General features: G+C 41.9%; 1 protein-coding gene across 3 annotated transcripts in view; it reads right to left on the bottom strand.

Moving 5' to 3' along the window:
• DLG2 (discs large MAGUK scaffold protein 2) overlaps positions 1 to 23,239 on the bottom strand; it is a 5,493,568-nt gene that overhangs the window by 4,421,971 nt on the left and 1,048,358 nt on the right. For all 3 annotated transcript variants that reach the window (XM_069639853.1, XM_069639851.1, XM_069639850.1), the window contains exon 2: positions 22,320 to 22,484. In XM_069639853.1, coding sequence (XP_069495954.1) covers positions 22,320 to 22,484 — 165 coding nt within the window. The remainder of the gene's footprint in view (positions 1 to 22,319; positions 22,485 to 23,239) is intronic.

The raw sequence follows: 23,239 nt of genomic DNA, 5'->3' as shown, positions 1-23,239 counted from the left end.
TATGGACATAATCTAACCAGTACGCCTAACTGCAATCCACCCCAACATCACTCAACACACTAACACCAACAAAAACACTAGCACACATCCTAGGCACTGAATCCCACCCATACAGTTACAACACACAGGGCCTCAAGCACCAACTCCCACATGCAAAACAATACTCACAGATGCCAGTTCCTCCTGGTTCTAAACCTATCTTCTCATCCTATCCTCACTAATATACACACCCCCTCTCTTGCAGAGCCAGGCGAGCGCCTGGAGACTGCTCATGGGTGGTAGGGCTGCACGGTATAAATTAACATAGCACACCAATCAAGGGGTTAAACAATGCAAACTAAGCAAAGTAGCCCAAAAATATAGCACAAACGAATTCAAGATCTATGTTTTGCAAATAACGTTGCACGTGCTAAATGAATAACACATTGTAAGCATCTGCTATAAACACAATGATGAGAAAGCTAAGAATGAATGATGTTGGCATTACCTCCTTTCCATCTCCTCCACTGTTGGCGTAGTTAATGATGGAAGGATATAGAAGATAATAGCTGGCTTTAACTTCAAGCTTCCACGATATTAAGGCTGATTAATGTTATGTCAAAGCAGCAAGCATGAACATTGGTTCTGATATACATAAAGATGCTGAATATTCAGCCATCTATCAACATAATCATGTGTGAAATGAAACATTATTTGTGTGATGCTGGAGCAGGCGAGTTCATCTTCAGTACTGGAACTTGCAAATGCCACGCACCATTGATGTAAGTATAACGGAAAGAGAGCATTACATCAAATATCTCAAGGGGGACACTGGTTGAACACTAAACAACTAGCTGCAATTTCCCTCACAGTTTATATTCTGTCTTGCAGTCATAGTATCATAGCCAGATTGCCAGTGTCCTATAGGCAATCGTTTCCTGCAATGACACTTCTCACTGATACAATGGGCACCATGTGACACAAAAGCAAGAACGGTGGTCCCAAAGTAAGTTGCCACTTTTTTATTTTCAAAATTATGTTTTCATTGTGTCAGTGGTGCTCATTGGTATATCTCCTGAATGACGGCAGCATATTCCTGCTAAGATTTTCTGCTGCCGTTCTGGCACATAATATGAGGAATTTGTGGTATATTCTCGGTCAGGGAGGAGTTATCCTCTCACTGCTTAGGTACCACACACAGAATTGTGCATAGATACATCTCGGAATCTCAGTCAGATGTTCACTTTAGGCACAATACAGGTTGTTGACAATGTCCTGCAGATTACAGTTGGTGGCTAAGGCTGTTTGCTGGTGCTGCTGGATCGCTCAGCAGCCTTCGATACAATGGAGCATGAAGCCCTCCATTCATTTTGCTGTGTGAATAGCCAATTGTGAGTACTACTAGAAAGGTTTCAATCTTTCCTATCCGGTGCCTACCTGCGGTGGTCCCTTTAGGTCCACCTCTCCGCTCGTAGAGTATGGCAGGCCCAGTGGTCCATCCTTCTAAAGGTATTGATTACTCACAACACGGAGCTGCCAGGACATATGAATGCTGCATGCAGTGTCTCCATCCACCAGTATGTTTACAACATGCAATTGTATATTGCTGTGCCACGGACAGAGGATATCCATCAGGCCAGTCTGAAATACAACTCATCTAAGCGCAAGTTCATTGTATTTGGATTCAAAACATCTGCTTTGGTTGTATTTCTTCAAGGTTTTACTATCTCCCTTGCTGCCTCTGCCTGATCTCTTTGGAAAGTTTAGAGTACAACAGAAATCCAGAAGTCCTATGCGTCTACAAAGGCCCGTTTAGTCCAATGTTAATTGTCTCTTCAGTGGAAATTAAAATATATTCTTTCTAGTGAACTATTGGGATCAAATGGTCAGGCTCGTGTAGGGTCAAATGTTGATGGAGGCAGTGCACCTTTCAGACTATAAACGTTTTTCAACAATCTTTCTCAACACGAGGGAACGCAACATGCTCAAAATATTATACTCATCAAATGCGCAAATTGTCAGCTGCTAACGCTATTAGTAGAAGATAAACCTATATTGAATGGCTCACTATCCAATGTCATTAAAACAAAGGGTCTGAAACTTCAACATATATTAATTAATCTTTTATAACACGCTCAATAGCGGAGACCAATCTTTAAGGGGGACCAGGATTCGAACATGTGTTGCTCTGCATTGTCTTGCTTTCAAGACGAGTGTGCTGCCTCAGAGATATTCCCTGCCTTTGACAGATCATTTGCTGTGCTTCTGTTCCTGATTACTTAAAATATGTCCTTTTACAAGCTCATTACAAGGCCTGCTTTTGTGGCCATGTAGTTATGGTTAAGTTGCTAAACCCATAAGAAGAACACTTTTTGGGCGGCTTATAACTTCGCTCCCCCGTACGAATCCTCACCAAACTTTGCAAAAAAAGTATATGGCCCGCTCTGAATTGTCTTGGCAAGTTTGTTGAGGTTTCATCAAGGTGGGGTAAAGTTATAAGGGAGGTCCCAAATATATATTTTTTGTCCATAGAAAACTTTGCTTACGCCTACAGCCCAAACCGCTGGACGGATTTTCACCAAATTTGCAGCAGGAGCGGCGGCTTGGTCCTGAAAGCCTGCTTTTGTAAATTTGATGAAAATCTGTCCAGTAGTTTTAAAAAAAGGCAATATGTAGGTCAATAAATGTGTGATATGCAATGAAGCATAATGGTCTGGAGCCCGCGTTATTTATTTATTTATTTATTTATTTATTTTGTGCCAAAGTCGGCAGGCATCAGGCCCACCCAGATACACTTCACTTGGGCCAATAACTTAGGCTGCATACTGGAACGGGGGATGAATGCCACATTATTCCCATTAGCATAACACAAAATGCTAATGGAAATGTTGGAAAAACATATTGAGTCTATGTACTTTACTGAGAAATGTAAAGTAGATGGAGTTTAGAAGATGTTTTTTAGTTCTATTTTTTAACTGTCAAAGGTGGTTCCTAAAGGGACTTTCTTTGGTTGTTTTAGAAAAAAAATGTTTGCAGGAGAGGTTAGAACGTAAGGTGAGGAGGGAAATGAGGGAAGAGGCACCACGCACTAATATGGAGGGGTAGGTGGACAGGGGAAGAAGTTGCGCGTGTGTTACTTCTAAGGTAGTGGGCAGTGTTTCTCATGCTCCTTGATTCCAACTTCAAACGCACTTTGAAATTGCTTACACCTGCAGTGTGTTGCGGTATATACTGAGGACTGTTGTCTTCCAAAGATATGGATCAACGGCCTCTTTTATTGCTTGAAGGTAGCTGGTGGGATTTTGTGTCCCAGAGAAGTTGGCTGTGTGGTTACAGTATTGGTTGAGGAAGATGATGTGGAGGAAGACAGCCTACTACTTGCTAAGAAAGGAACAATATTTCTGAGAGCATTGCAGTAGTTGGATTTGGTGTGGCGGCACATGGAGGTGGTCGAGCAGGAATAATGTCCAGGTAGTCTGCAACTATGTAAAAAGTTGCACTCAGTGCTTTTCACTTTTGTAGCTTTAGGCTTTGGTACATTCCGAACAGTGGTAAAGAACTGCCACACCCATACTTCTCTCTGGGTGCTAGAGGTAGGCATTTCCTCTACCTCATCTTCTTGGTCCTCTTCATTGTCTTTGGAAATACTGCTCATTTTTTTGTTGTGTGGGTCTTCCAGCTGGTGGTGGTGGTGGCTCTTGGGGAGGAGGGATGGCAATAGCTGATGCCATTTTTAAGACAAATCGCTGTTTTGCTACTATTCTTCCAAGTATGTGCTTTGTAATAGATTGTGAACGGATAATGAATAAGAATAGGTGTAGGAGCTGTGCAAGGGTACATATCGAGCTTGAAAGTTCCTAGACCAGTAGAAAATGCAATTCCGAACTGTCCTCGAAGCATGGACCCGAACGCCTAGTGCAAACACCTTCATGGACACGTAATCATGCATCGCGTGAGCCATGGTCACATGGCACAGTCCGGAAGGTCCGCAATGACGTCAGATGTTCGCAGACGTCGACGGAAGCAAACACAGTGGAGAAAGTATAGAAGTGTTTAATATAGAACTGTTAAATATTATGCTAGAAGGTGGGAAATGGCAGAGTTTTAAGGTGAGACTTGGTAAATTGGAAAATAAAATTCCTATATTTGGTTAAGTATGATATTAGTAAGTTGTAGGAAAATCCATCAAATTCTCTGAAAAAAATGTTGTTAAAGAGACGCTATGGTCAAGTTACAAAACTAAAAACCTATAAAATTCAATGAAAAAAACTTTGTTAAATTGACGTTTTGGTTAAGTTACACTAATAAAAACCTATAAAATTCAATGAAAAAACGTTCTTGGAAGGGACGTTATGGTTAAGTTGCACTAATAAAAACCTATGAAATTCAATGAAAAACTTTTCTAAAGGGATGCTATGGTTAAGTTGCACCAATATAAACCTATGAAATTAAATGCAAAAACTTTGTTAAAAGGACGTTATGGTTACAAGTAAAACCAAATAAACCTTTTAAATTCACCAGTTATGGTAAGCTAAGAAACCATAACTCGCGCCATCACCGTGTACTGCTAAGACTAACACCCAGGACATCAAAGATAACATCACAAATGTCACTGATGGCATCACATGTGAAATTAATTATGATTAAAAGTCCCTACGAGGGGTTGTGCTTATAATGTTGGTTGCAAGATGTCAGGGGTGATTTTGTAATGTTAAACATGACTTACTACACACTTGTGCTAGTACAAACAATACATATGAGGACCCACAATGCAAACAAATCAGAGGCGCATACAGGGAAACTAAAGTAAGGAAGAAAGAAACAGCAATAGCATTAAAGTTTATTTTCATTTATACAAATTAATTGTGTTTGAGGCCTGCCTATTGCCCCATGTACGTGCAACATGAGTTGATACCAAACCCTAAGGAAAGTACTTTAAGAACATAGGACAAGGTTAACATCTAGGTATACAGCACCTTTTCAAGTTTAATATTCTGACTGTCAGTGAACAGAACCACCTGGCCTAGATATGTCAGTGAACAAAAACAAGTGGGCCAGATATGTGATGTCATCTGTGATGTCATCAATGACATTTGTAATGTCATCGTTGATGTCCTGGGTGTTAGTCTTAGCAGTGCACAGTGGTGGCGCGAGATATCGTTGCTTTACCCTAATGGGCACATTTCAGAGGTTTAAGTTGTAATTTTCGAGCCGGGTATTTGCCACTAGTGTTATGCAGCAGAAAACCCTCCCATTGCATGGAACCCATAATATTAGGTTCTTGACAGATGTATTGTGGGATGTTTCAGCCCACGCATCCAAGCCATACAACATCATTGTGCATTACTGACATGGGAAACATCATAATGGCCCCCGGAAAGAATGCTGCTGGCCAGAAATCACCAGAAAGTGCACAGTGAGAACCTGACAGACAGGCTGCCATCTTCTTTTGCCTCTGTCAGTGTTAATACAGGAGACCATTGCCAGCCCCATCCTTTGGCTACCCACAGAACAAAAGCAGACAAAGGAATACAGAGCTGTTCAACAATTCATTTTCTTGATTGTCAAAATTGCTAAGATCATGGGCATGAAACCACCAAAAAAATCCAACTTCTGGTTGGGTGTTCTACATTACTCTACTGCAGAATCCACATCAATACAATGTTAGCAAGGATCATATGCCATCAAGTAAAATCCCCTTTTGAAATGTATTAATTTAAGGCAGCTGTCAAAAATGGGTGCAATACCGGCGCCCGCCTCTGACCAGCGCTAGTGATCTAAATTCTGACAGGAGACTTGTATTTCAGGAGCTAAAGAGTGAACCTGAGTTAGCTGGGATTTCAAAGGCTTGCATGCCCATGAGAAATCTTCACACCTGGTCATCTCAGCAAGAAGGCAGGAAATCACAAGGTTCTGTTAATCAAATGGAGAGTGGCACCCTGGACTGATGCCCTGCTAGCAGGAAAATCCAGACAAAGGATTCCTTCAGCTGAATAGGGTATGCTGATTTTGGGTGTGAACTGTCAACACTGCTCTGGGGGAAGGCAAGACATCTGATCTCTGAGTCAAGCCAAGTTTCTAGGGGCGGGGACAAACCTATGGGTGTACTGCAGTGGAGGCAAATGTATGTTTTATTAAATTGCTTATAAAATATTGTATCAAGTTGACAGAAATGTACAATTTGGGGATTCTTAATCTGAAAAATGCACCCACGATTTGAGACTAAGCTGAACGTTGTGGGATGTTCTGAGGCCAAGCCCTGTAATTATTAATATTGTAATTTCTGTGTTTATGCTAGAGACCTCAAAACATACTCTAATATGCCCAGAGAGGGTGTGTACCTCCGTGTCAGATATGATGAAAAAACAATATGGTAAAACCCACTAAAAGCGCAAAATGTTGTCATTTCTGAACCCAAGCTTGTAGAAATATGTGACTTGAACCGAACTGTACCTTAAGCAATCTGTGATGCAATTTAGGTAATATTAACAAGTAGGGTATATTGTAGTTATGTGTTTTATGAAAAAGAAGATATGTTGTACAGACACAAAGCAGAGTGTCCTTTCCTTGAGCCCTAAAGATGATACCTGATGACTCATTCTGACTCACAATTCCCTTCTCCACTCAGCTCACAGTGAATCCTTTAACCTATCAGGATCCTCAGAGGGTTGGGCATAGAAAGCCAGCCTTCCCACCCACTTTCAAAAGACATAAAAAGAACCACTGAGACCCAGATAGGGACATTCATTTTCCACTCTTTAATCAATTTCTGCACAGCACGCTGCCCGACCATATCCAGAACTTAGACTCCAGATAGACTCCAGAACTTGAAGCAGAGAGGCCTGAACCAAAAGCTGAATCCTTCTCAGCAGGCCTCAGAATCAAGCAACCTAACTAAACTCTTCAACAGCCAGGCAAGCTGTTTTGATTCTGGCTAGATCCCTGTGCCAGAACCATATTCAGATCACTGTGCCGTGCCGATAGCAGACCCAGACCAGACCGCAGTGCAGTGCCGATAGCAGATCCAGACCAGACCGCTTTGAGCAGAACCAGTGCCAGAGACTGTCCGGAGATAGAACAGCAGCCCAAACCTGACCAGATCAGTGACGAGGTTGCATTCCTTCCAAAATTAGGAGTGAGTATCCAGCCAGAAATGTACAGAACCAATCTCTTAGTCTAAAGTGATCCTATCCCATCCATTCAAACCTAATTAGAACTGCATAGAAATCGTGTGTCCATCCTGTGATTTTAAAGCTGTAAAAGTGTCATCTGTCATTCTGAAATCTTGACTTCATTTCTGAAAATCTACCTCCACAAAAACATCCGTATCTTTTGAACCGTATGTCCTAGAAGCAAGATTTAACTGTCATTTAAAGCTAAGAACCTAAGCTTTCCAACAAACCCAACCCTTCCATCTTATAGTTTTCCCGTAATCGTGATCGACGCACTTGGAAAAAGTGCAGCGAATTGTAAGTTGGCCCAATTTCACCACTTGTAAAAATAGCTGCTTCTTGCTTTCGACTGCTGAAATCCGTTTTCACTCTGATAATCATTCATGAATCATTGCTAGTGTTGACCTGAACTAATTCAAAGTAGCTATCACCTTCCCTGAATCGTCTATAGGGAATTAAAATCATTTTTAGCATCTTTTTCACTTCATTGCAATCACATTTAAAAGTATTTGGCCTGTGTTTTAACATCATCCCTGTTTCTCTAAGCTTGTTGGGGGGAACAGGAACTGAACTGCTTCTGATTGTATTCCTGAAAACCTCTGTGCCCTCATTTCCATCTTTTCATATTGCATAGGGGGGGAGTGAGTTGTCGCAAAGGAAAAAGTGATCAGATTATCTCTTGTTGAAACCATATCCAGTTTATTTCTGTGCTGCATTCTTTCCATCATTGCTTTTCCTTGAAACCATACAAAGTATTCTCTGCTACCTTATCCTTTCTATACCAACTCCTAAGTAATTAAAGAATTGTGCTACTGTAGATTATACATTGTTGATCACTGTTATATTCATAAGTGTGCTATCAAATATTAATTTATTCATAAAAGTGTGATATATATATAGTTTAATTTTTCCAATAAACCTTTTAATTTGCAAAACAACCTACTTCTTGGCTCAGTGAGGTCAGGGGGATTCAAAGAGAGGGGCATTATATAAGGGTTCATCATCCAGATTTAAGAACTTGACCTATAAATATATAAATAAGGGCTTCCATTGGGCATCTCAGACTAGGCATTGACTTTGTTGGATTGTTGAATTGAAGTCACTTACATTATCCAGACAAACCTTTAGGGAAACCCACTGCATTCATCTTTTTCGCTCTTCCCAACACTTTTTTAAAACTATCTATTTAAGCAAAAAGCAGCACAGAGAGAGGCCTTACTGGCCAGTAACAGCCCTAGGCCAGGTTATGGGCCCATGCAAAGGGACGGCCTTACCAAGGGCCCCAGTATTGTAACAGGTTGGTAAAGTCCTCATTCTGTAGAGTTTTGGCTATTAGTATTTTGGGATGGTTGGGCTGATTGGAAAGAGTGCTGGGAGGCAGGATGGTGACAGGGCAGTAGAATTTGATGACTGAGATTGGCACTTTGCAAGCAAATGCAGAGATGCCGAGTGAGGACATTGAGCAAGCTGGTGGTGGAGCAAGGCAGCATGGGTGAATGGGTGTGGTAGAAGGAGGAGAGTCTAAGATGTGTAAACAGTGAGAAAATGAGGTGAGTGGAATTGAATGCAAACAGAAAGCTTTACCATCAGGTAAAGCCTGCGATTCACCCAATTAGTGAACAGAAATTGATCTGTGTAATAATTAGTATTGAATAACAATAGGAATATTACAGCAACACATAACTAGTTATTTAAGCAACAAGCCTCGAGTTGGGTGGGGGCTTTACCTGTCAGGCTATGCACTGGGGCATAAGATAGAAGCTGGAACGAAGTGAGGGCTTTACCATTAGACCCGTGGCATTACTTTACGGGTAATATCCGCCACCCAGTGAGGGTGTATTGCTATTAGTGTTGCTGCATGCTGTACAGGGATACTAATAGTATTTTTTTTTTAAGTTGCAAAATGCTGTGTTTGCTATTTCTCAACTTGAAAAAACCACCATCTGTTCACCATGGAAGAGGGAGGATGACACTACACGCAGTCCCTTTTCCCTTTTGATGGCAGCCATTGCCATGACAGGGATGCACCGGCAACACAAGTGTTCCTTGTGCCTGCAAACAACAAGCGAGTGCCAAGTAAATGGGGCAAGGGTGGGGAGAATAGATATGTGGAAACGGGGGTTGAGTGGTAACACGCTTAATACCCAGAGGTTTCTAAGCACGGACCCGGATTTCGAACCTGTGTTGCTCCGTGTCATCTTGCTTCCAAGGCGAGCATGTTGCCCTTGTGCTATCCTCCCGAGACAGGGGGAAGGTGATGCAAGGGCACACTTACTGGAGTCCTAGCAGAGAAGATGGCAGCCTCCCATTTCCGAGGAGGCTCGGTGTAGGGGCTTTACCATGTGCCACCCTCCCACCCCCCGGCTGGGTACAATGAATGTTAAAATAAAGAACCACTTCTAGATCACTTTCAGTAAAAAACTTTACATGCATATTTGTACTGTCTGCATTTTACAAGGATAAGATGCAGTAAGAAACGTTTATATGCATATTCAGCTAATCATCCACCTGACATTTATGGTATGGCTTTCCCAGTTCTGAACTTGGACCACTTCCCCTTTGCATCTATATATTCTCGCCTTTTACTCTCATTGACTCTTTCTGCCCAATATACCACTTCTATGCTGACAATGCACACATGTTTCTCTCCATGTCTTCTTCTTCTTCTTATACTCAATCTCTGTAGTGCTCCATTTCTGCTTGCTGATTAGCTGTTAACTTCTGGACATTTTCCCATTAAATTCCTTTTAACCTTCAAAAACATTAAATTTAATTTTTTCCTCCACTTCTTGCCAATGCTTTCCTTTCCACTCCATGCACTTCACGCCCATCCCACTGTCTTTCCTCCCTTCTACCAGTAATCGTGGGATCATCTTTTATGTGTTCCTTCCTCTTACTTCCCACATCCATGTTACAGCTTGTTCCTGAAAAGTACAAAACTATGTGTGACAGGTGTATGGGTGCAGACGTAAGGCCCGGACACAATGGTGGCGTGTTTTTGGTTAAAGACTTTTATTAAATAAGAAAGGGTTGAAAAAAATGCCTCTCTTTCCCCAAAGCTAAAAGGGGGTTTCCCTACATCAAAGGAAACTAGGGAAAGGGTTGTGTTCCTTTCCTCTAGATGACTTCTTATCTTAGGTTACTGGATAATTCACAAAGAACTCTTCCGTGATGTCACAGTTCTTATATCATGCCAGCTTGGGATGCTCCACTACCAAGCGTAGGATTCCCTTTATCAGTTTCAGGGTTTTTGACCCTCTTGTTCCCAGTCTCTCATGTGGGTGCGGAACCCAGACTCGCAAAAGTGGCTTGGTTCTCTCTCCTGACAAGCCAGTGGATTCTCATGGATTGTCTCTGTTTCTCTCATAGGGCCCCAGACTCTCCTTGCTTTAAACCTTGGCTTCCCATATGGGTGTGGGTCCCAGACTCACACTCTTGTGCTGTATCTGCTTTGTTCACTCTCTTGTCACGCATACAACTCTCTTTTGTTTTCTTCAAGGTCTCTGAACCTCTTATTCCTGGGGGCAGGTCTCAGACTTGCACAGTTGCATTGCATCTGCTTGGTTCACTCTCTGGCTCTCGCTCATTTGCTTCAGGGCCCCATACCCTCTCTTTCATCAAGGTCCCAGACCCTCTTACTCCTACTCTTGGGTTCAGGTCCCAGACTCACACTGTTTTTTTGTATCTGCTTGGTTTCACTCTCCTGCCAAGTATACAACTCTCTCTGTCCAGCTCTTGAGCTCACCCCATTGCTTCCTCCGACCTCCACCATCTCCCGGGAAACCCATGTACGTGATTACTATCTTCTCTGAGGTACCAGTGGTTACCGGGCAGCTGTGTCCCTTCTGGAGGCTCTGCTAGTGTTCAGCTGTCCAGCGAGGTCTGCAGTGACTCTGCAGTCTGATGCTTTTTCCAGGCTCTGAGTTCTGTCTCTTCCATGCTTCACGGAACCTGGCAGGCAAACAGAATTCTCTTTGCAGCAACCTGATTAGTCCTCTCTTAATAGACCATGCTCAGCTTCTGTCTTGCTTCTGGTTCGGGTTCCCTTGCGTCTTGCGTCAGCTGTTCCTGTGCATGGCTCCTCTTCGGGGTGGGCCTCTCTCTCTCTCTCTCTCTCTCTCTCTCTCTCTCTCTCTCTCTCTTTCTCTCTCTCTCTTTGTCTCTCTCTTGCATCTCAGCTGAGCTGCACCTGAGTTTGAGTTTGAGCTTCTCATTTGAATCTCACAGGTTTGATTGATGTACTGCTTTGGGCCAATCACTTGCATCAGGAAGCTAGAACGCTTGCTCTGCTTCTCACAAGTGATCCTTGGACTTGTGAACATCTTCTTGATCCCAGTACCAGCCTTCAAACTATATAAATTATACTTTGTAATTTCTTGCTTTTCAATGTTGCATATAGGTTAGGTGGACTGAGTTGACAGCAAAATATATTGTTGGGAGCCAGATGGTTAGGCCATCAGTAGCGACTACACCTTCCCCAGCACAAATTAAATGTGCACTCAACAAGAAGAATGCAAACACTAGGTAATATATGCATTAATACATGAAGAATATTAACATGGCATCCATAAGACATGAAGAATAGTAACATAAGCAATTTATAAACTGAATGCAACATGAACAACACAAAAATATAGCTCAATACTATAGAAACACAAGAGTAATGGGCATCCATCTTTTCCAAAATGGAAGCTGCAACACACTTCTAAGTAAATGAATTGCCTCAAGACTTCACAAAAACTCAAAATTCAGAAATAACAAAAATACAGATCCATGTAGAGCTTAAACGATAGCTGACAACCACAGCCAAGTTTTCCACAAATTAAGGGAGGATAGGAATGCTGCAGTGAAAGCACGAGTACAATTCCCAAGAGCCAAGCCATATATTCTTAGATTACTTAAAAGAACAACAAGTCTTTGTAAGCCTGGTGCAGGATATTTATAATCCCAAAGACTCCATGGGGGAACTATAACACTTGCACTAATATTAGCTTACATCCCAATAAATGCAGGGTGAAATAATTCCAAACACGGTCTCATCACACATGACCCATAATTGGAAAACACAGCCTATTCATTAGCAACAAATACAGATAGAACACATGCCTCACTCCTCACACATATTCCCAGACACGAGGTGCAACACAAAGTTGAATAAAAAGAAATCACCATGGCTAATGGCCTAGGAATAAGGGATGGTATTTTCTTTTACTGAAAGGAAAGCAGTACATTGACGTACTCCCCCTGCTGCGGTCTGGATCATGTCTTGACTACCAGTCAGTTGTTCAAGGTTGGGTAGTACAAAGCCAACCAATGAAAATCCCTATTTCTAAGCCACCCACTACGTTTTATGCAAACCAATAGTGTATTGTATAGATGATATCTTAATACTGTTATCAATTTAGAGGTGGTTTTGGGAGGAGCCATCAGACAGGTGCTATTCAATGAGAGCTCTAACCCCTAAATAATGTATATGTAGTCAATCCCCTCAATCAATCCCCAGTCCCTGTAGGTTGTGTATTGAAAGATGATATTGTGATTTCAGTAGTAAAAATGTTTGAGTATTTAATCCATTGTTCATACTGAATAAATTGAGAGCAACAATATTCTATGCTTGTATGATATGATATGATAGGTTATTTATAACACACTTCATACCCAGAGATTTTGGATCTGTGTGAAATTACCGATTTGAACAGTCCGACCGCCAAACGTCTGTTTTCATTATTATTTGTTAATCCATTTTATCATATATATATATATATATATATATATATATATATATATATATATATATATATATATATATATATATATATATATATATATGGGGGGAGACCCCCCACCTTACACCTATACATTTGTATTAACTTTACCCTCCCCCCCACATATACATATGCTGATAAATGGAGGTCGAACTTTTGGTGGTAGGACTTTTCTACCTCAATAATTTCTTCCTATTCTGAGATTTCTAAGCACAGACCCAGGGATCAAACCTGTGTTGTTCTGTGTCATCTTGCTTCCACCCGAGACAGTCCCTGCTTTATTTGGATGCTTTATTTAGATGTTAATAAAGCTGACTTTTGCTTTGCACTTTCTCTATTTCCATCATTGAGTCTGGTTTGATGTCACTCCAGAACCTCTGTACTGGTACTTTCCAGCCCATCTTAATAATATTAGCTCTATCCAGGGAGGGGGAAGGAGGATTTAGAGTTGCAGAAGGGATTGGAGGTATTAAAGCACAGTGATAATGTTCTCTGCTGATGGGCGCCCCCAATCCCATAGTGGGATTCCATCCCCATGTGATCCTTCCTCAGTCCACCACCACCACCCTCAGGGGGACTATTGTACTGTGTACACACTGCCTTGGCCCCATGGGAAAGATTCCCCCCTAGGGGAGAAGGGACACATCCTCAGATTCGTCACACAGGGCATGGGCTTGACTCTGTCAGGGTGTACCAATGACCCTTCTCAACCAGGGGTAAGGGTCTACCAGAGCAACACCAGTGACGGCCTACTCCAGAGATGGTGTGCAGGAGCTAAAGGTGACCACTGTACCCTGCTAATTGTTGTGCCTGGAGCAATAGTTGTACATTGGTGCCTGCTTCTCAGAACCGATGTCTATCAGGCTCTGCCCTGGGCAGGTCTCTTTCTTCTCTTTCAGGGTGTTCCTGAGACACAAAATCTACCAGCATCACCAGACATGTGGATCCATGGAATGGATAATGGTTGCAGGAATAGCAGCAACATTCGATGAAAAACTACAATTATCACAATGCAACCGGACTCAAAAGACAAGAACCAACTTGGAACAAGATGAATTAACCAGTTGCCCAAATAGAAATGGACAAAACACCTACTATAAACTTCCCAGGCATGTTACAGGGGAGCAGAAGAGGTGGAGCAGCAACAATCAGAACATGACATCATCCCTCGGTAGATCATGGAAACCTCCCAAAAGCCTTTGTGGACATTATCTTACTTATTAGAGGAGAGAACAAAAGAACATATGATCACAATGACTTCATGGTTGGCTTGGAGAAAATGAAGACTGAAAAGGGGGCAGGGCTAAAGACCTTTGTGAAGACTTCCAGCTCACAAGTGGAGGGGGTGTGATTAGCTCAGGCAGAGATTGTCCTAGGGAAACAGCTGACTCAAGTGGTTAAATGGGAACAGAGAGAACCTGCTAGTGATGAAGAGAAAGCACATAAAAATCCAGCAGTCATTCTGCAATGAGAAGTGTTTGGGTGAGGTTGGGGGAGCTGGAAGAAGACCAAAGAGGGGCAAAGAGAATAATTTGGAGGAGACCTTTGTAGTGTTTAAAAAGAGTGAGGTTAAGGTGTTGGGACAGAGAGTGTGGACACAATTTGGTTGTTTGTGTGTGAATGAGGGAGAGAAAGTAGTGGACTTAGAATAGGAGTTAGATAGTGTGAGGCAGAAAGCTGGAAGAGAGTTGAAGCAGTGCTAGTGTAGGGATGAGTGATATCTGGTGGGAGCTGGGGGGAAAGACAGGAACATGGAGAGTGAGTGAGAAAAACAGGAGATGGAGTGTGGTGAGGTGTGAGACAGAGAGAAGGTTGGAGAAGTAAGGAGACTGGAGTATGAAGAGGAGAGTGAGGAAAAGGTTGAGGGAGGTTCATCAGTAGGAAAGGTACACCAGGACTATCAGACGGTTATAGGTCAAATGTTCGAAAACAAAAGGCTCAAATGGCTTTTTTTCGACAGTAAAAGGACCAAAAAAAAGGATCACATTTTTTTTTTATGGGGGGGGGTCCCCCCTCCGCCCCCGTTTTCCTTTTATAAAAAAGTTTTTTATACATGCTAAACTTACAAAATATATAAATAAATACATTTTAAAAAAATATGATCCTTTTTTTCAGTCCTTTTACTGTCGATCAAAAGGTCATTCAATCCTTTTGATTCGAACATTTGACTGGACACCCTATCAGACTTTCCCAGTATGGCTGGCGGAGCTCTTCATTATTCTAAGGTCATTACATTGAGTACCATTAAATGAATAATAACAGCAGCTATTATTACAGCCCTTAGAAGTGGGAAGAATCGGCATGCAGCTCTACATCAAAACCTAATATTACTGTTATTATCAACTTCAGGGTCATTGGTCCTCGATATTGTCTATACTTGTCCTATTGGCACCCCTGAAGACTGATGGCAATGGTCCTAAAGGTCAGATTGGCAAGCAATGGGTTAATAGTGAGGTAGTCGTGATTTCCAGTTACCTCGTGGTTCTGTAATGCCAGCGCCTACCCATCCACTACTACAGTGTAGTAAATACTGTGAGAATAATGACCTGCTAAGCACATGTAAAACCAAATTTATATTTTCTATGCATGTTCGACTTGTTGCATCAAATAGTATCTGCACCTTCTCACCCGTCCTTTCCTCCATTCCGCTCTTCGAAAAGCATTCCCACAATTTCCATTTCTAGGCTGCGTCATGCTCCCATGATGCACCACTTCACCCACTAGTAGTTATGATCCTTGTTTCCTCCACATTCACTTATCTCTGGGTGCATTCCTTCTTATTCTTATTAGAATTTTCATAGACCATGTCCCACATGTTAATTAATAATGTGCACCCTCTATTGCTCATGAACCTTCTTCTTTTAACAAATACATTCTTTGTGCACTCTTCAAACTCATTTAGTGATAGATCTGCAAACACACACACACACACACACACACACACACAAGCACATACATATATTTTGTACATGTTTACTGTAATTGTTGTAGCATCAAGATGAAAGAAATAGGAACACATAAAGCCATCATAAGTAATCAGAAAATGCAGCCATCTCCAACCACACATTATGACCCAAATGAAATCCCTGTGTACTGCCATACCCATAACTGCCATGGAAAGTCCATCCTTCACAGAGATATCATAACATAACCAAAACACAGAACATAGTTCTCAACAGGCATAACCTTTTCAGCAGTTTCAGCCTATGAATAATGTCCAAAGCTATGGCATCTCACTTCAGTGCAATTTTCATCGATTTCTTTCCAGGTATTTTTATAGAACCTGCCCTCCATACCATGTACCACACTTTCTTACCCCCTGACTTTTTATCCCCATAAAAACACAACTATTAAATGTGGCTTGTGGCAAAATGAAGCAATAGCGATGTGGGGAATTGGGGGTGTGGGGATTCCTGATTGCAACTCCTTTGAATCATGATTAGGGTTTCTGGTTGTCATTGTTCATGTTTTGTCAATTTCAGTGATGTTTTCCAGTGTGTTGACAAAATGTAAAAATCAGTGTATATCAGTGTGTGTACATTTCCCTGCGAAAATAACAGCATGTGACAGTGTTTTCCCAGTGTATATGAAAAACATGTGTTTCTTCACATAACACACCTTTTGGAGTCGAAATAAGAGGTATACAATGTTTTCAATGGACAGGCTATTGAGGGAACAGTGTTCCAAAAGGGTTAGCCAACACGACTGCTGAGAAAGACAGCAACAGTTATCAGTGAGACGCTGCCCATGGAAAGGATGTAGGCAATTTGTGTACATAATTATGCCCTTTATCAAAATCCAGGGCAGGTTCCAAGATGTGTGAGGTCCTGTGTGACAAAGCACATACAGGGGGGGGGCTAATTTGCATATGTATTGGCATCAGTGTGAAATCACAGAAAATGATCTTACATGAAGTTACATGAGTCTTTGATACTTGATAGTATCATGAAAAGCAACATTACAAGAAATTGGCATAAGTAAACAAAAAAGCAAACAAAATATGTGATATGCAAAATATGTAATTTTATGTTGATTTATACTGCACACCACTGCCATTTTCATGGTCTCCAGGCGCTGTGTGAATGATCACTGATATTATTTATGGAGCAATAGAATGAGTGGGACATTTTGTATCTAGAGTGCAATGTGAGATAACCAGTTTTAAGGACTTCTACAGTTGTTTACAGATAAGTCACAGTAAGAAAATGGTTTGCCTAAGATCAAACACTTCAGTTAAGTAGTAATGCCGGGATTTGAGCATAGTCTGAAACATAGAATTTTGATCACATGTATCATCTTGGCTCTATTTGGAAGAAAGATGTGTTTTTGTCTTTCAAGAATATTTTATACACAAATCATAATAAACCACTCTTTTGTAAAAATATGTTATGCAAAAAGAGGATATTTTAGATTTTTTTTCTCATCTTGAACAGAAGCGTGAATGTATCAGAATGCCTCCAGCACGTTGAAAGAAGAGTGAAATGGCTTTTGAGTTTTGTAAATTATCTTGAAAGACTTAGGTGCAACTTAATATGTTGATGAGGTCACCTGGTTTTGACACAGCAATTGAAGTGGAGACTAGGGAGGGTTGGCAGGGCCTTAATGCGCTGTAGTAGGATAGGCCTTAAATGTGTAAACATACTTTTTCAACAATGTACTTTGTCACAGACTCTTTAGACAACGACTTCCCTCTAACCTGTTGGTTGCCTTATATGAGTAATAAACCCGATATTGCATATACAGTGTTACTTTTTTATTTTCAAAAGAAAATAAAAAGTATTTGTCAGTGGTTGTGGCCTGTTTAGAGGAAGTGTGGCATTTCTCTTTTTGGGGCCAACTGAATGTGTGGTGGCAAAAATGGCTAAACGTTGGCCACAATTTTTTGAAACAGCTCCTGTCCACTAACAAATGATTTATTTTACCAAAATAAAAATATAACAGATTTTGAAGTGCCTGTATGTGCCTTATTCACACACTAAATATATTGAAATAGACATGCAGACAACCTGCAGGTACAAATACATATACTGAAGAATCTATGTTACATCTTGGTTGTGAAGACTGGAGGGGGATATCTGTAATGCTACTCACTATATGGTGTGGTAGAGACACAGAGGCACCCCAGCCAAGGCTGTCAATTGGTAAACGTGGGTGAGCAACCAAGGCCGAGACTCAAGGGAGGTGATGCAGACTGGTTCTTAGGTGCAGTGAATCCCCAAGCCCCCACAAAGGAATGTTTACACAGTATGTCAGGTGCTACCCTGGTGACATGCACATTATGTGGATATATAACAAGAAATAAGACTCACTTTGTCCAGTTACCTTTAGATTCAGTTATAATGACACCAAATGCTGACAGTTATCAAAAATCATTAAAATTATTCAGCAATGTTTAACCTCGTAGACATTAAAGTAGAAATGTAGGCAATACTTAGAACTTTGGCAGAATGCTTTCTTTGAGAATAAAAATACAATACTGTGGAAGGATATTCCCCACCAGGACAACCTGTGAGAATAGGGTCAGTTGCACTTTGCTTTTAAAACAATGCCCAGACCTTATATGTTCAGTAATTGTCTGCTTTTGTTTGAACAGATCCCACTACCCCAACGTACCTGGGAAGCCACAGGAGGACAGGATTCAAGATGAATCTGGGACCCTTAGATGAACCCTGAGGATGGAAAGCGCTCTTCCTCGCCACAGTGCCTTGGGTGCCATGGAGAGCAAAGTGGTGGAATGTCTCGGATTTACTAGATGCGGGACACCCTCTGGGAGAAGGAGTCACTGGGACATTGGTGATGAGCAGGAGAAGGGAACGAAGCAGTGTTGGAAAGCCAACAGTGAACGTCTGTCACAGTGGTTCCTTGATTGGGTTGATATGACAGCTGGGGATGTCCCAAAAAGGTGAAACTCAGTGTGGACTTCAACAAGGCATGGGAGGTGAGGCTGAGTCCTTTGGTTTCCATCAATGTCAGTTAGTGGCAGGGACAGAGTAGTGGATTTGAGACAGAGGATGGTATATATTTTGGTTTCGATTGACAGCCTCACGTGCACCCATGTTTTCTTGGGTTGAGGCAGGGAACCCCCTCTAGAAGCAGGGAGAGATAGGTTTATTTTTGGAAGAATTTGTAGATGGGAAACAAGTAAATGCATTGGATACATTCTGTTCTTTGCACTGTGTTGTCCCTAGGTTTACCCTAGAGCACTGCCTTAGTTGGGTCCATAGTAAAGGCTGCAGCTCTATCTCTTACATGCTTTTCAGTTGCAGGTGAGGCTGTCAGAGGACAATGACTTAAGGGCCTCTGGACCTCTTTGTTGTTTCCCACACTACTCAAGATACAGTAGTAATTTTTTCAGATGTAGTACATCTGTGTATCTTGGCTGCTGTGTATCTTCTAATAAATTACATGGCTCTCACTGCATGAGTGCCAAAGCAAGACCTGCATCTGCTTGCTTTGGTTCGATCTATGGAAAGATTCCAGCTTCGTAGTCAGAGTTTTCCTCATTACAGTGCACAACATCCCTCCCTCCGGATACCTAATGTCCTAATGTCCTTTCAAACTGCTTAATTATTAAACAGAAAGTATCAGTCAGAGGTGCTTTTCACACCCGGTTTAGGGAAGCAGTTAAAAAAATACGAAGAGCAATGTTTTTTATTTTTTTAAGGGGGCTTGTAAAACACCTGTATATGAGGTAAGGACTCTCCTCATAGAATAGGGACTGTGAAGTGGAAGACTCGAAACGGGAGCACTGAAGATGACCGGTGAGTAATCGGACCAATGGGCTTTATGCATTGCCTATAGTAATGCATTTTAACCGGTCTGACTGACATGGACCCGACAAACTTGCAACTGACCGGTATGTTGAAAGGCTTTTGTGGGCTTGCACATATTTCTATTGTTTTGCTGCTTTTTTTATTATGGTATTTATTGAGGGCAGACCTGGCTTCGAGAAGCAGTGGAGCACTACACAGAGGTATACAACAATACAGATTCATACCAGAGCACTTTACAGCGGTTTACTACCGTACAGATGCATAACAGAGCGCGTTTCAAAGGTAACAAACAAACAGATACACAGTTGGGGTAGGATACAGATGGACACAGAGGATGGGTACAGCTGTACTGGGTGGCGGGGACGAGAAGGGTGGGCAGCATCTAGCGAGTCAGGTGGCGTAAGGGGTGATGTGATGGCCTAGGTGTTGAGGCAGAGAGATTCCTTGAAGAGGTGGGTCTTGAGTTATTTTCTGAATTGTAGGAGCGTGGGGGTGAGTCTGATACTGACGGGGAGGAGGTTCCATGGGCTTGGGGCGTAGGCAGAGAAGGCTTGTTTTCTGGTCCTTTCCTTTTTGCAGCAGCGGATTTCAAGTCTACACGTGTCCTGGTTACTGGTGGAATGCTATCCGCCAGAGACGCTGAGCTTCTCCACAAGGTACCTGGGTGACTTGAGGGTGACGGCTTTATAGATGATGCAGCAAGACTTGAAGGTGATTTGTGCGTGCAGTGGGAGCCAGTAAAGGTTGATGAGGGCCGGGGTGATGTGGTTCTATCTGCGTAGACCTTTTATGAGGTGTGTGACCTCGTGTAGGACACTTCTCAGGGGCACAAGAGAGGACGACCGGAGGCCTTCGAGGAGTGTATTGCCCCCATCCAGGTGGGATAGGACCAGTGCTTGAACGATGGATCTAAACCTGTCCGGAGGGAGGAAGGGTTGACTTTTCCCAGGAGGGTGAGCAGATACCAAGCTGTCTGAGTTTTCTTAGCTATGTGTGTCTTGAAGGAGAGGTGTTTGTTGATGTTGAACTCGAGGGACTTGGCGCTGGAGGTGTGCTCAGGTGTGAATCCCTCAGAGTTCATGGTTGATAGCCAGGTCTGTATGTCTGGGTGTTCAGTGTTGTTGGTGAGGAGTAGGAATTTGGTCTTGGAGGGGTTGAGCTTCAAGTGTGCACTGGAAATCCAAGACTGGATCAGCGAGAGGCAGGTTTTGAGCCGATGGATTTCTTTGATGGAGTCAATCATGAGGTATAGCTGTATCCAATGAGGAGTACTGAATTTAACTCTGTGGATTTCTGCCAAGATATCTGTTATAAAGAAGATTGTTGTAATATGTCCAGGCGCGTGTGGAATGTTGATGGCTGTTCAGGCATCAACATTCCACATGGGCCAGCTGGTTCCTGGATCCTCTGGTGGCGGCTGCTCGTCTTTGGGGTCCATACAATAAACAGTTAAACCCACTTACCTGTGTCCGTGGATCTTGTCACTGGCGTCAAGATCCACGGACACAGGTAAGTGGGTTTAACTGTTTATTGTATGGACCCCACTTACCTGTGTCCGTGGATCTTGTCAAAGATCCACAGACACTTCAGGTAAGGTACAAAAAAGACCCTTTATTCCAGTTACTATTCAGTCCATAAGTTACGTGAGAGGAACCCACTGGCTACTACCACCCCGGTCCAGCTGCCATGGTTGGAATGCCAGCACACAAGCATTCCCTTACTCACACATGAACATGCTCACCTTCCAACATTTTCTCTGACCTCATGCATTCCAGAATAGCTTGCATCCATCCCTCCAGCAATGCACTTCACAACAATATCACACACATGTTATGATGTAATAGCAGTATTACTTTAAATATAATTAACTACATGGCGCTTAATCTGGATATATGCTGGTTTATCAACATATAAACCAGAACTAAATACTTGTTTATTCTCCAAAGGTATACAACCTTTGTATTGCCAAACACATGCTTCATGCTCCCGCAGAGCGTTGTCAAGGCTGGTTAAAATTAATAGAATACAATATATATATATATATATATATATATATATATATATAGTAAAGAAAATAAAACATGTATGCAAAAGTGTATATATGGAGAAAATGCACTCTTATCAAATATGTTTCAGACATTTCTCATTTTAATTTTCATAAACATTCATTGTCTATTTCGGCACAGACTTCAGTATGGTAACCAAAGCTCTTCCATCATGTTATGTCAGGTACTTTGCCTTCAGTATTGAGTCACTAATCTCTATCTAATAATCCCCTAATGATGTAATTTGGCCATTCCAAATTCTTCTCTCAATTCCAGTGCTAAAATAGGTTCTGAAAAGGTTCCTCAATTGTTCTTCTTTCGGCCATAGCTCTGCGCTCCTTCACGTCACCCAGGCAACATAATGAAATGAAAACTACGCGCTCCACTGTTCACATTATGGATTCATACTAACTTCTTAATTCTCTTGTAGGTAAATGCTGTTTCTTTGGTGATGACATTGTCCATGGTCTTAAGACTTGTATTCTAGACATGGTAATAGACATCACAAGTACTCTATGTGCAATCTCATATTGACAATCACAATGTACATGACATAAGAGCATGGTGCGACTGCAGAGAGCTTACCTTTAATGGTGAGATGTGAGACTGCAGGACATACCCATGGACATTTTCTATTTGGGACAGGTTCTTCTCGGACACATGGACAAGCTCCGGACCCTGCACTTCGTGGGTTAATCGAGGCAATGTATGGTCATGCGGATGGATATCATCATCTTGGTACTGGTACTTCTGCAAGAATAAGAAGACAATGGGACGCGTAAGCATGGCATACGACTGTCCGTGATACTCACTATCTAAGCAAGGCACAGATCTAACAGTGTTTGTAAAAGAAGCTCAGAGCGGCTATGCATTTTTACACAAGGCAACACAAGATGTCCATGGTCAGGTAGGAAATGTCCCAGAAATATAGTTCTTTGGGTGCCTCAGTCATACATCTAATATAATGCCTAGTAGGCAAACCTGCGCGTGATGACATCTTGATGCCATTCTTTGTGGACAGAATGATTTCTGTTAGACTTTGCTGACCCTCTCGTTCCAGTGTATCAGTTTGCAACATTTCTGTTAAAGTAGTTCGACGTCGAATTTTCAGATGAGTTCTATGCCTAACTTCTGTTCTGTTGTTAGGCACAGAATCCATCTTTCACAGTAACTACTCTAGAGTGATTGATAAAAATTACTAATATATTGCACACAATCCACAAACTAAATTATTACATGTTGCTTGCATAATAGTGCGTTGTTATGCAAACCCAACGTGCTTCTCTTAGCGGACTCGAAAAGATGATGAGCCTAGATGGGTTCAAGAAGTCAAGCATGTCACTTACATGACTCCTGATTGGCTCTCATCCAACAGAGCTATCTTGAGGGCACAGGATAAGCAATTTTACATGGAGGATTTCTTGGAAGGCTGGGTGAGAACTTAAACAAAATGCCTAGGACAAGCAGGGCACCTCGTCCATAATAGACACTGGGGCACCGACACA

This window comes from Ambystoma mexicanum, chromosome 7q (genome assembly GCF_040938575.1).
Source record: "Ambystoma mexicanum isolate Mex_15411 chromosome 7q, UKY_AmexF1_1, whole genome shotgun sequence".
Classification (NCBI taxonomy): Eukaryota; Metazoa; Chordata; class Amphibia; order Caudata; family Ambystomatidae; genus Ambystoma; species Ambystoma mexicanum.
This window is presented reverse-complemented; position numbering and strand designations above follow the sequence as displayed.